The sequence below is a fragment of the Dasypus novemcinctus genome, chromosome 4, assembly GCF_030445035.2.
Source record: "Dasypus novemcinctus isolate mDasNov1 chromosome 4, mDasNov1.1.hap2, whole genome shotgun sequence".
Classification (NCBI taxonomy): domain Eukaryota; kingdom Metazoa; phylum Chordata; class Mammalia; order Cingulata; family Dasypodidae; genus Dasypus; species Dasypus novemcinctus.
Genome location: NC_080676.1, coordinates 78,936,250 through 78,949,279, shown reverse-complemented (window position 1 = coordinate 78,949,279; position 13,030 = coordinate 78,936,250). Strand labels below are relative to the sequence as shown.

At 37.0% G+C, this 13,030-nt stretch overlaps 1 protein-coding gene across 15 annotated transcripts in view; it reads right to left on the bottom strand.

Moving 5' to 3' along the window:
• GOLGB1 (golgin B1) overlaps positions 1-13,030 on the bottom strand; it is a 124,644-nt gene that overhangs the window by 59,119 nt on the left and 52,495 nt on the right. For all 15 annotated transcript variants that reach the window (XM_071214756.1, XM_058295735.2, XM_058295740.2 and 12 more), the window contains one exon: positions 11,836-11,951. In XM_071214756.1, coding sequence (XP_071070857.1) covers positions 11,836-11,951 — 116 coding nt within the window. The remainder of the gene's footprint in view (positions 1-11,835; positions 11,952-13,030) is intronic.

The window sequence follows — 13,030 nt, the reverse complement described above, 5'->3', positions numbered from 1 at the left end:
TAACTTAGCCTAGTGTTGTAGGGTTCCTAAGAGTTACCTCCTGAGAGGTTGCTCAATTGTGGCCCCTCTATAAGCCAAACTCAGTATATAAATGCATTACCTTCCCCCCAGCGTGGGATATGACTCCCGTGATGGGCCTCCCTAGTACCAAGAGATTACTACCAAACGCTGGCTGGTGATGGAACTGGAAAAAGACCTTGAATAAGGCCTTTTTGAATAAAGGTAAAGACAAATGAGTTTATATGGCTAAGAGACTTCAAAGGAGTCGGGAGATCATCAGAGAGGTAACACTTATGCACATCTCAGCAGGATTTCATAGACTGCCAAAGTAGATACTACCCCAAATGGGCTCCTGAGGGCTCTGGAGACACCCAGGTCCTGTGGTCATGGCAGATAGCTCTAGAGTTTGGTGCCTTGCCAGTGGGCCCTACTTTGTAGTTTGTGCTCTGAAGTGAGACAGAGTTGAATTCAGATATGACTTCTCTACACATGCCTCTTTTTTCTCTTTTATTTGAACCTATAGTTGGTGCTGGAGTTGGTAGGTGTACATCCAAGAGACTTGAATCTCTGGGCTGTCTATGTGCCAGCTGGGCCCTGAGCCTCAGAGGAGTTGCAACGCCTACTCTCCAGTTCATTAGACTCATGCAGGACAACTAACAAGGACGTGAGGATGGACAACCACCACACCAAAGAACTGAGATAGTCTACAACTACAGGCAAGAGAGTTTCATCCATCAGCCACATGGGATCGAAGCCCTCTTCAATAAGAGGTGGAGTAGGCATTACCATCCCAGAATCCTAGGGACTGGGGAATAAAATATGGACTAGAGTGGACTTGTATTCTACTATAGACTTATTGTAATTCTAGCAATGGAAGAAATTATATCACTGATGTGGAGACAGGGGCCACTGGAGGCGCTGAAGGCAGGGAGAGGGAAAAACAGGTGTAATATGGGGGCATTTTCAGGGCTTGGAATTGCCCTGAATGACATTGCAATGACAGATACAGGCCATTCTACATCCAGCCATAACCAATAGAATTGAGTGGGAAAGTGTAAGCTACAATGTAAACTATAATCCATGCTTAGTGGCAATGCTCCAAAATACATTGATCAATTGCAATGAATGTACCACACTAATGAAAGAAGTTGTTAATATGGGGAAAAGTGTGAGGTGTGTGGAGTGGGGTTTGTGGGAACCCCTTATATTTTTTTATGTAACATTTTATGTAATCTAAGTATCTTTTAAAAATAAATAAATAAATAAAAATAAAATATAGCTAAAAATTCAATAGAGTATTTTCACATCTGCTGAAGATAGTATAATATGGGATGGATTATCCTCTCATCTGAAACAATCTAAAAAAACATAATTTTCAGAATACTGGACATCAGGCAACTAAGGACAAAGATCCCTGAGAGATGGAGATGAGCCCTACAATTAACACTTAATGCCTTGGGAGAGTTTCCAGGGTGTGGCCCAGAAAAAGGAAACTGAGGCAGAGTCCCTAAGTTGAGAAAACATAGCTAAGAATCAACGGAGCTCAGGGGAGCTAGACTTTGTAAAACAGAGTACTGAACAGAAGCCTGGAGAGTACCCCTACAAGTATTTAGCAGGGTTCAGAGGAATAAACATTTATGAGTAAACTACCAAAGGTTGGTGGAAAAAACATCTGAAGAGGTTAGAAAACAACACTGGTGCTCATACAGGGCCTAAACAGTGTCTGTTCCTGCAGACAAATATGAAAAACTCAAAATTCACAGGGAATGGAATAGAATACTCAGCCAGATTTTGTCTCAGTGTTATGGAAGGAAAAACACTAAACGGAGTACTGATCCAGTCCAGACCTTCCTAACAAATCAAAGAGGTGAGACGTGAAAGGATCAAACTTTTTTCAACTAACTTAATTGCATCTCATAAGAAAAACTCCAAAATATATAAGTAAATAAAAAATATCTAGTATATATGATATCTGGCAACCAACAAAAGATTACCAGGCATACAAAGAATCTGGAAAATACATCTTTAAATAATTGAAAGGAAAAAAATTTGCTAACAGAATACTAGAGATAGCAAAACCATTTTTACAAAACAATGGTGAGAAAAAGACGTCTTCAGACATACAAGAGCTACAAGAATCCGTTACCAGCAGACATGCACACACAAATATATGTTTCAGGAAGTTCTTCAGGCAGAAGTAATATGATAACAGAAAGAAATATGAAACTACATTGGGGGTTGACAAACTCTGGAGACCCACCACCTGTTTTATTAGAACAAAGCCATGTCTAATTGCTTACCGATGGACCATGTCTGCTCTTGCATGACAATGGCTGAGTTGAGAAGCTAAGAAGACTGTACGTCCTGCAAAGCCTAAAATATTTACGAATTGACCCTTTATAGAAAACAATTACCAAGCCCTAATCTACTCAAAGGAATGAAAACTATCATAAATGGAGCTATAATGATAAACATCTAAGATTAATTTTCTTATTTGAATCTCCTAAAAAGATTGTTTAAATAAATATAACAATCTGAGGATTTTAACATACATATATGATAAAAATAGTATAAATCTAAGGAGTGAAAAAATGGAAGTATATGATTCCAAGATTCCTGCTCTATACATGAAGTGGCATAATATTACTTGAAGGTAAACGGTAATAAATTTAAAATGCATACTATAATTCCAAATGTAACCACTAAAATAATAAAACAGTTATAGCTAATAAACTAACAAAGAGGAAAAAGAGATTCATAAAAATTACTCACCCAACTTTTTTGAAAGGAAGGAAAAGTAAATTAAGGGTTAGATAATAGATGGGAAAAATAGAAAACAAATGGCAAAGTGAGAGACTTAAAACTAATTATATCAAAAATCGCATTAACTATAATTGGTCTAAACAGCCCAATTAAAAGACAGAAATTAGATTCAAAAGCATTTTTGTATACAAGCAATGCACTTTAAATATAAAGACACAAATAATAACAAAATATAAAAACAAAAAACAAAAAAGACACAAATAAGTTCAAAGTAAAAGGATGGCAAAGATAGACCATTCTAACACTAGTCAAAGGAAATTGGAGAGGTTATAGTAGTATGAGACAAATGATTATTATCAAGGATAAAGGTCATTTCGTAATGACAAAAGGGTTGCTCAATCAAGAAGACATAAAAATACTAAATGTTTAAGCCCCTAATAACACAGCTTGCGAACATAAGACGCAAAAACTGACAGAACTACAAGGATAAACAGACAAATCCACAATTACAATCAGAGATTTCAAAAGCCCTCTCTGAACAATTTCTAAAACAGGCAAGAAAATCAGCAAGGATATTGTACAGTTGGTTAACACTTTCAACCAATCTTATATCACTGGCATCTATAGCACACTCAAGTCAACAAGAGGAGACTACATATTATTTTCAAATACAGATGGAACATTTAGCAAGATAGACAATATTCTTGGCCATAAAACAAGTCTCAATAAATTTAAAAGGAATCAAAGTCATACAAATTATGTTCTCTGACTACAGTGGAATTAAGTTAGAAACCAGTAACAGAAAGACTTCTGGACACATCATCCCCAAATATTTGGAAACTAAATAATCCAAGGGATAAAGAAAAAAATCAAAGGGAAATTAGATAGTATTTTGAATTGGATGAAAATGAAAATGTAACAGAATTTCTGAGATGCTGTTAAATCTGCTTTTAGTGGAATTTTATAGCACAAAATGCCTAAATTAAGAATAAAAAAGGCCTCGAACTAATGACCTCAGCTTCTACCATAAGACACCAGGAAAAGAAGGGGAAAGAAAATCCAAAATAAATGAAAGAAAGGAAATGATAAAGAAGTAGAAATCAATGAACTATAAAACAGGAAAACTTGAGAAAAATCAATAAAGCCAAAAGCTGGTTTTCTGAGAAAATTAATAAAATCAATAAACCTGTAGGCAGATATAAACTGGAAAATAAGAAAGAAAATATAAAATACTGATATAAATATTAAGAGGATAATAAGGAGATATCATAACAACTTTATGTCTATAAATATGACAATTTATAGAAATGGACAAATTTCCTAAAAAATATAAAACACTCAAGAAGAAATAATAACATGGCTAGACGTATAGCTACTAAACAAACTAGAATTTATAATTTTAAATGTTCCCACTGGGAAGTGGACATGGCTCCAGTGACAGAGCTCCAAACTACCACATGAGAGTGCCTCCTAAAGAAGACAGCGAGCTGGTGCAACAGGCAGGCATGGCAAGCTGACACAACAGAAGACACAAGAGGAAAAACACAATGAGAAACACATCAAAACAGGGAACAGAAGTGGCTCAAGTGATTTGGCACCTCCCTACCATATTGGAGGTCCCAGGTTCGTTTCCTGGTGTATCCTAAAGAAACAAGGAAGATGAACAGACACGGCAAGTACAAATCAATGAGGTGGTGGAAGAAATAAAATCTTGGGGGAAAAAAAAAATGTTCCCACTAAGTAAATTCTAGAACTAGATAGCTTCACTGGTGAATTCTTACCAAACATTTTAGAAAGAAATAATAACATGTTTACAAAAATTCTTTCAAAATAATGGGAAAGGCTATAACATTTCTCACTTGATCCTAAAAGACCAATATTACCCATATAGCAAAACCACATAAAATATAACAAAGGAAATGGCTGTGGCTCAAGCAATTGGGCCCTCATTTACCATATGGAGGACCTGGGTTCGATTCCCAGACCTCCTGGTAAAAAAAAAAAAAAGATACAAGATAAGAAAACTACAGACAGACCAACATCACTCATAAACATAGATGCAAAAACTCAATACAGATTTTTAGCAAATCAAATCCAACAATATTTTTTTAAAAAAGGATAATGTATTATTACCAAGTCAGGCTTTTCCCTGGAACTCACACACACTGTTAGTGGGAAGTAAAATAAAATGGTACATCTACTTTGGAGAACATTGTGGCAGTCTCTTGAAAACTTCCCATATACCTCCCATATGATCTAGGCATGCCACTTTTAGATATTATCCAAGAATAAAGACAGCATAGGTTCAAACAATGACTTGTAAATAATATTTATGGAAACTTTATTTGTGGTGGCCAAAACTGATAACAACCCAAATTGTCCATCGACAGGTAAATAGGTAAACAAATCTGTAGTATCTACAATATACTCAACAACACAAAGGGGTGAATTTTTGCTACATATAACACATGAATTAATCTCAAAGTAAGTAGGCTGAGTTTAAAAAGCCAGTAAAGAAAGAGTATATACTCTATGATACAATTTATATAAAATCCTAAAAAAGTATAAACTAATCTATAATAAAAGAAAGCAAATCAATGTTTGCCCTGGGGGTGGGAGGGCTTGGTGGGGGGAGATGCAGAGGAAAGCAAATAAGGACATGAGGAAACTTTTGGGGATGGTAGATATATTTCCTTTCTTGATAGAATGGTTTCATGTTATACTTTTTTTTTTAAGACTTATTTTTATTTATTTCTCTCCCCTTCCCCCCATTGTCTGCTCTCTGTGTCCATTCGCTGTGTGTTTTTCTGCCTCCACTGGCATTATCCAGTGGCACTGAAAAACTACATCTCTTTTTTGTTGCATCATCAGCTCTCCGTGTGTGGTGCTTTTATCACACACAGTCGGCTGCGTTTTTATCACGCGTGGTGCATTCCTTGTGCTTGGGGCACCCGTGGCATGGCACTCCTTGCACATGGCCCATCTCACCACATGGGTCAGGAGGCCCTGGGGATCCAACCCGGGATCCTCCATATGGTAGACTGATGCTCTTTCAGTTGAGCCACCTCCGCTTTCCTATATACTTTTTAAAAAAATTATCCAGCAGAGTACCAAGAAGGCTTCAATCTTTATTACCACTATTACCATCATCATGTCACGAAACCCTACTCTAGGAGGCAAGTATAATTATACCCATTTTACAATCAAAGAAGCTAAGGCTCAGAGACATTTAGATAAAATTGCCCAGAGTCTCACAGGCATCATCAAAATACTGACTCCCACCCGGAACTTCTTTTTCCAAATGCAGTGCTTCCAGTACTCGGGCTCTGATTAATCCGGTCATGCTAACATGTGAGGAATTAACGGTATGCCATTCACAAGCCAGGTTGCATTCAAAGGTCCCCCACAGAAAGAGGTTAGGAAACCCAATTCTTCACGATCTTATGCGGAATATCCGGGGAGCTCAAACCGGATTAAAAAGAGAAGAGAGAGGCAAGAAGAGGTAACATCAAAAAACAGACTCCTCGGATAAGGGTGCCGAGGCAGCACAAAGTCTTCTCTGGGCTTGCTATCACATCCCCCATCGGGGGACCCAGGCTGAAGCTCCAGACCTTCGCTGGCGTTGCTGCTGTCTGTCACCGGGAGGGGCCGACCCGGTTGACGACCCTCCCCGCCCCTCGCCTCCCGCCTGTGCTGCCTTTGCGGCTTTCCAGCTCCATGTGGCGGAAGTACCCGACGCCTAAAGACACCACACGAGTAAAAACTCCCGGAATATGCCTTCGGCTTTAAAAAAAAAAAAACAGCCCACGCCGTCACCAACCACCAACCACTTTGAGGCACATAAATCACAGCCATGACCTGCTGTTGGTTGATTCAGCGGGTTACATCCGATCAAAGTGGTGACAAATTCTGCCCCTTCCAATGACCATGAACTTTTCTACTTTAGTTTGTTCCCCTCCACTAGGCACAAGTCGTCACACGAAGTGCTACAAGCAGCCTGCAGAGTTGTGTAGTACACTGAAAAACTAGTCCAGGAATCACCATTTCTCCTATACATATATTGAAACCTAACAAGTTGTGTTTTAAATATGTACAGATTATCATATGGCAATTATACTTCTAAGAGAGCTGTTCAAAAGGAAAAAGCCAATAGATAATTTTTTTAAAAATTTCAAATAATCAAAAAGAAAGCAGGAAGGAGAAGAGAAGCACAGAAAACTATAGGAGAAAAAACAGAAAGCAAAAATGGTAGAGCTATATCAATAATTACATTAAATGAGATTAAACACTACAATTATGAAGCAGAAAGTGTAAGAAAAAATTTTAAAGGCTCAACTGAACTATATGCTGCCTTCAAGATACTTTAAAGAAAAAAAAAATTGAAAGTAAAGGGTTAGAAAAGAATATACTATGAAAACCTTAAGTATAAGACCAGAATTCCTTTATAAAATCATAAACAGTAGAGCTTCAAGAAGCATGAGCAGAGACTAATATTTCGTGAATTTTAAAAAAAGGAACAATTCATCAGGAAAACATATTAAGGGTGTAGCAGTTTGATGTTATTGATGAATTCCAAAAAGAAATACTGGATTATGTTTGTAAACTCATCTTTTCCTCTGAGCATATCAGATTATATTGGATTCAGAAGTTTGCTTAAGTAATCGTGTAAACCTCCTGTGCCAGTAGGGTGTTGAGTTCCCGCCCTTTGGTGGGTGGGGACTCACAGATAAAAGGCATGGCAAAGGATAGAGTTGGGGGCTTTTATGTTGGAATTTTGATGTCAGAGTTTGATGCTGAAGTTTTAAACTGGAGCCCCAGGGACAGAGACAGAGCCATTCACCTGATAGTCTACAGCTGACCTTGTGGAGAGAGGCAAAGCCTAGAAAGCCTCATAGTCTACAGCTGACCTTGTGGAGAAAACAGAGGAGCTGAGCCCAGAGGAAACCAGAAAGCCTGGACCCTCGCAGAAATGGGCAGCCATCTTGCTCCAACACATGGAAAAAGACTTTGGTGAGGGAAGTAACTATAATGCTTTATGGCCTGGTATCTGCAAGTTCCTACCCCAAATAAATAACCTTTATAAAAATCAACCAATTTCTGGTATTTTGCATGAGCACCCCTTTGGCTGCCGCACACAATATGTATGCACTTAATAACAGAGATTCAAATTAAAAAGAAGCAGCAAAAAAGGGAATTAAAAGAAGAAATAGACAATTCCACATATCCCCCTTCTCAGTAACTGTTTCCACAACTAGCAAAAATCAGTCAAAACAAGGATAACTCAAACACTATATCTAAATGGTATTCATAGACATTTCACCCAACAACTACAGAATACACACTCTTTACAAGCACACAAGGTATGTTCACCAAGATATGCTGTATCATAAAACAAGTCTCTAAATTTCAAAGAACTGAAATCATATAGAGTATATTTTCTGATCAAACTGGGATGAAATTAGAAATCAATTATAAGAAATAAAACCAAGTATCTAAAAATTAAATAACACATTTCTAAATAATTCACGATCAAAGAAGAGAATTCACAAAGAAATGAAAAAATCTTAAAAAATGTGTGCTAGGAAGAAATTGTATAACTGCTAATATGAGAAAAAAGCTAGAAAAAGAATAAAATAAATGCAAATACATAGAAACACAAAAGTTAAGAACAGAAATCAAAGAAAGTAAAAAGGGAACAGCAATACAGAAAATTAACAAAGCCAAAAGTTATTTCTTGAAAAATATTTTTACAAATTGAATAATCTCTAGGTAGATGGATCAAGAAAAATAGCAAACCCAAATTAATAATAATAAGAATGGGAAGGGGCAGGTATCACTGCAGAGCTTAGACATTAAAATGATAAAGAGAGACTATTCTAACCAACATTATTCTAACAAATTTGACATTTTCAATGAAATGGACCAAAATCCTAAAAAAATAAAAAACACCGAAACCAAACTGGCACAAGATGAAAATAAAGAAAAAGTCTATTAGCTTTATATCTATTTAAAAATTTCAATTCATTACCAAAATCTCAGGAAAAAATGCTCAACATCATCTGTCATCAGGAAAATGCAAACTGAAAATGCAGTGAGATACCACTACACGTGTACCAGAATGACTATTTAAAAGACTGACGACAACAAATCTTGGATAAGATGTGGAGCAACTGAACTCATATATTTAAGGTACAAGTATTAAATGGTATAGTCACTTTGGAAAAAAAATATTGCAGTTCCTTTTAAAGCTAAATATACACTTATTCTATGATGCAGCAATTCCTCAACTAGTATTTACTAAAGAGAAATGAAAACATCTGTCAACAAAAATACTTGTGCAAGAAGGTTCATAGCAGTTAAATTCAATAGCCTGAGGTGAAAAAGCCCTGGTGACCATCAATAGGAAATTACAGCACATTCACGCAAAAGTAAACTTTATCATATTCATAAAATGAAGTATTTCTCAGCAATATAAAATAACAAATATGACACATGCAACAATATGAATGAATCTAAAAACACGCTGACTGAAAGCAGCTTTATATAAAAGAGTGGACTTACTGGTATCCTACTAGAAAACTATTGTGACTCTAGCAATGGAAGAAATTGTATCACTGATGTGGAGAAAGTGGCCACAGGAGTTGCTGAGGGCAGGGAGAGGAAAGAAGAGGTGTGATATGGAGGCATTTTCAGGACTTGGAGTTGTCCTGGATGATATGACAGGGACAGATGCAGGACATTGTATATTCTGCCATAACCCACTGTACGGACTGGGGAGAGTGTAAACTACAAGGTAAACTATAATCCATATGGTGTAGCAGTGCTCCAAAATGTATTCACCAAATGCAATGAATATGCCACACTGACGAAAGAGGTTGTTGATATGGGAGGGGTGGGGAATATGGGAACTTCATATATATATAATTTATTTTTTTAAGTAACCCATACCTGCTGCTTTTTTTGGTTTATTTTTTATTTATTTCTCTTCCCCCTCCCCCCCCATTGTCTGCTCTCTGTGTCTATTTGTTGTGTGTTCTTCTATGTCTGGCATCACTGGGAATCAGGGTCTCTTTCTGTTGCATCATCTTGCTGTATCAGCTCTCCATATGTGCAGCTCCACTCCTGGGCAGGCTGCACTTTTTTCACAAGGGGCAGCTCTCCTTACAGGGTGCACTCCTTTTGTGGGGGAGCTCCCCTACACGGGGGCATCCCTGCATGGCACGGCACTCCTTGTGTGCATCAGCACTGCGCGTGGGCCAGCTCACCACATGGGTGAGGAGGCCCTGGGTTTGAACCCTGGACCTCCCATATGGTAGGCGGATGCTCTATCAGTTGAGCCAAATCCACTTCCTTCTTATACTTTTTAATGTAACCTTTTTTGTGATCTATGTATCTTTAAAAAAAAAGACATTAAAAAAATTTGCTAAAAATCAACTAAATCGTGGTTTTTTTAAATAAAAGAGAACATTCTGGGAAGCGGACTTGGCCCAATGGATAGGGTGTCTGCCTACTATATGGGAGGTCCACAGTTCAAACCCAGGGCCTCCTTGACCTGTGTGGAGCTGGCCCACATGCAGTGCTGATACGCACAGAGTGCCCTGCCACGCAGGGGTGTCCCCCGCGTAGGGTAGCCCCACGCACAAGGAGTGTGCCCCATAAGGAGAGCCGCCCAGTGCGAAAGAAAGCTCAGGCTGCCCAGGAGTGGCGCCGCACACATGGATAGCTCACGCAGCAAGATGACACAACAAAAAGAAACACAGATTCCCAGTGTCACTGGCAATGATAGAAGTGGTCACGTAAGAACACACAGCAAACGGACACAGAGAGCGGACAACTGGGGCGGGGGGGAAGGAGAGAGAAATAAATAAAAATAAATCTTTAAAAAAAAAATTCAGTATGATTATACTTATATGAAATTATAAAACAGGCAAAATTAATCATTGGTGAAAAAAACTGAACAGCAGTCATCTCTGGAGTGAGAAGGTAGGGACTGACTGCAAAGGGGAATGGGGATACTCTGTGGGGTGATAACAATGTGATGTATCTTGAAGGGGTTGGGGAACAGGTGTATGCATTTGTTGAAGGTACACTTAAGATCTGGGCACTTCATGGTTTGTATATCCTATCTCAAAAGAAAAAGAACTATAAGCACATATTGAAATCGGGTTGATGTACATGCTGAAATATTTAGAGAGAAATGTACTGATGCCTACCACCTAATGTGAAATATATAAATAAGATGAATTAGAAAAAGACAGAGATAAATAAATACACAGATATTTGATATAGCAAATATATTAAAATGTTATTGAAAGAATCTAGGTAGTGGGTGTACAGGTGTTCACTGTAAAATTCTTTCATTTTTTGTATGGCAAAAAAAATGTATTAGCAAGACATAGGGAGGGAGATTGAGAATGGGAGAAGAGAAGAAATTGGAAAGCCTACAGATGCTAGAATCCAGGAGCAAATGTGAAAAAAATGTTTCAATGCCCAGCACTGCCCATTACCCAAAGGATTCTGCCAGTCTGTCAGTTTGGAAGATATAATCTTATAATGGAAATGGATGCATGTAGTTAACCCAGGTTAACACTTACCATCACTTAACACTTAACATCATCAAACAACTATCCTTGTTCTGATATTCATCCTCAATAAGCAGCCTTTCAGTGATCATAGTCTAGCTTTCCACAGAGGGAAGACAAAATTGTTAATGACAAACCTGATTAAATCTGAGTCTACTGAAAACAAAATTGACTTCTGAACTCGGAATCTTGATTTTAAGATCAAAAGTAATGATCAATCTCCAATGCAAATTTTTGAGACCTTAGGTTCAGAAAGGTTCCTGAAATCATGATGCTTTTATCTATTATTTTTTCATCATTAGTTGGTGACATACTACATTAATGCATTTAATGATTCTTTTCAAATGGACCTGTCCCCCAAAAGCTTTTTATCAGGCAAGCAAGAAAGAAGACTTTTAGTGTGTTCTAGAATCAACCTTCATTAGAGCACCTAAATATAGATATAGCAAAGAGAAATAGATCAGATTCATAAGAAGTTCTTTTTAATTACCTCTATGTCCTTGTTATAAACACTAGGGAAAGAAGTCTGAGGTTCAGTTTCATGACTCTGCAAGGTTGATTTATTCAGAACTTGGCTAATTTCTTGAGATTTTTGCTGGAGTTGATCTAGGAAAAGAAAATAAATTTAAATTCCATCTGCCTCAAGTCTGAAATTTAGTGAGTTACTCTAATTCCATTAACTTAATTAAAATTAAAATGCCAATGACAACTTTTTTTAACTGCTTAAATAATCTTTATGCACCAAAGAGCACCTCAGTAAACTACTTCCTTTTAAAGTACAATAAAATAGCATTTTTTAGTTGTTTTTCCTTTCCTCCTTGGAAATGGTTTTGGCATTTTTAGTTTTATTTTCCTTACTTTCCACTTGAACTTTATAGGTCCCTCCAAGATTTTATAACATGGCTTTGATAATGAACATAGTTCAGCTGTTAAGAGGACATATCACTGTTACCGTGTAATGTCCCTCAAGGGACAGTCAATTCTTCAACAAGCAAATCTTCAACTTAATTTATTTTTTAATCTTTCCTTTAGATATATATCAATCTATTAATTAATAGAGTTTATCACTTGGGAAACAGGACTGCTGGGATGGAGTATTGTTGCTGAGGGAGTTTTACGTTTTAATTTATAAACTTCTAAAATGCTTAATTTTTTAAAGGCATATATTGTTTGTATAATATTCACATTTTTTTAAAAATAAGTTTTCTTTAAACCTTTCTAAGGATTAAAGCTTTCTTTAAAAAGAAATTCTCATGGTGTGGGTGTGGCTCAGTGGTTGAATGCATGTTTCATATGTACAAGTCCTGGGTTCCAATCCTTAAAAAAATAAAATTCTCAGCTATAAGAAAAGCACTCAGATCCATCTTTAGATCTAAGGACGACTCCATGAAATTCAGGTCTCCTAACCTATGCACCTAATCTGGCTTGAGTTTTCCACAAATTAATTCAAATTCTACTTATTTCAGTCACTGAATCCTTCAGGCCAGTCATATTTCACATAGCATTCCATTTAATACCTGGCACATCATTATCAATAACCATAAGTATTTTAATGATAATTATAATATCAAACAGGATAGTAACGAGTCACAGAAAGGAAAAATGCAACCAAGAGCTTAGGAGAGATGCATTTCTTATTTCTTCTTTTGATTTAGTTGGTTTGAAGAAATGATATTGTGTATAAT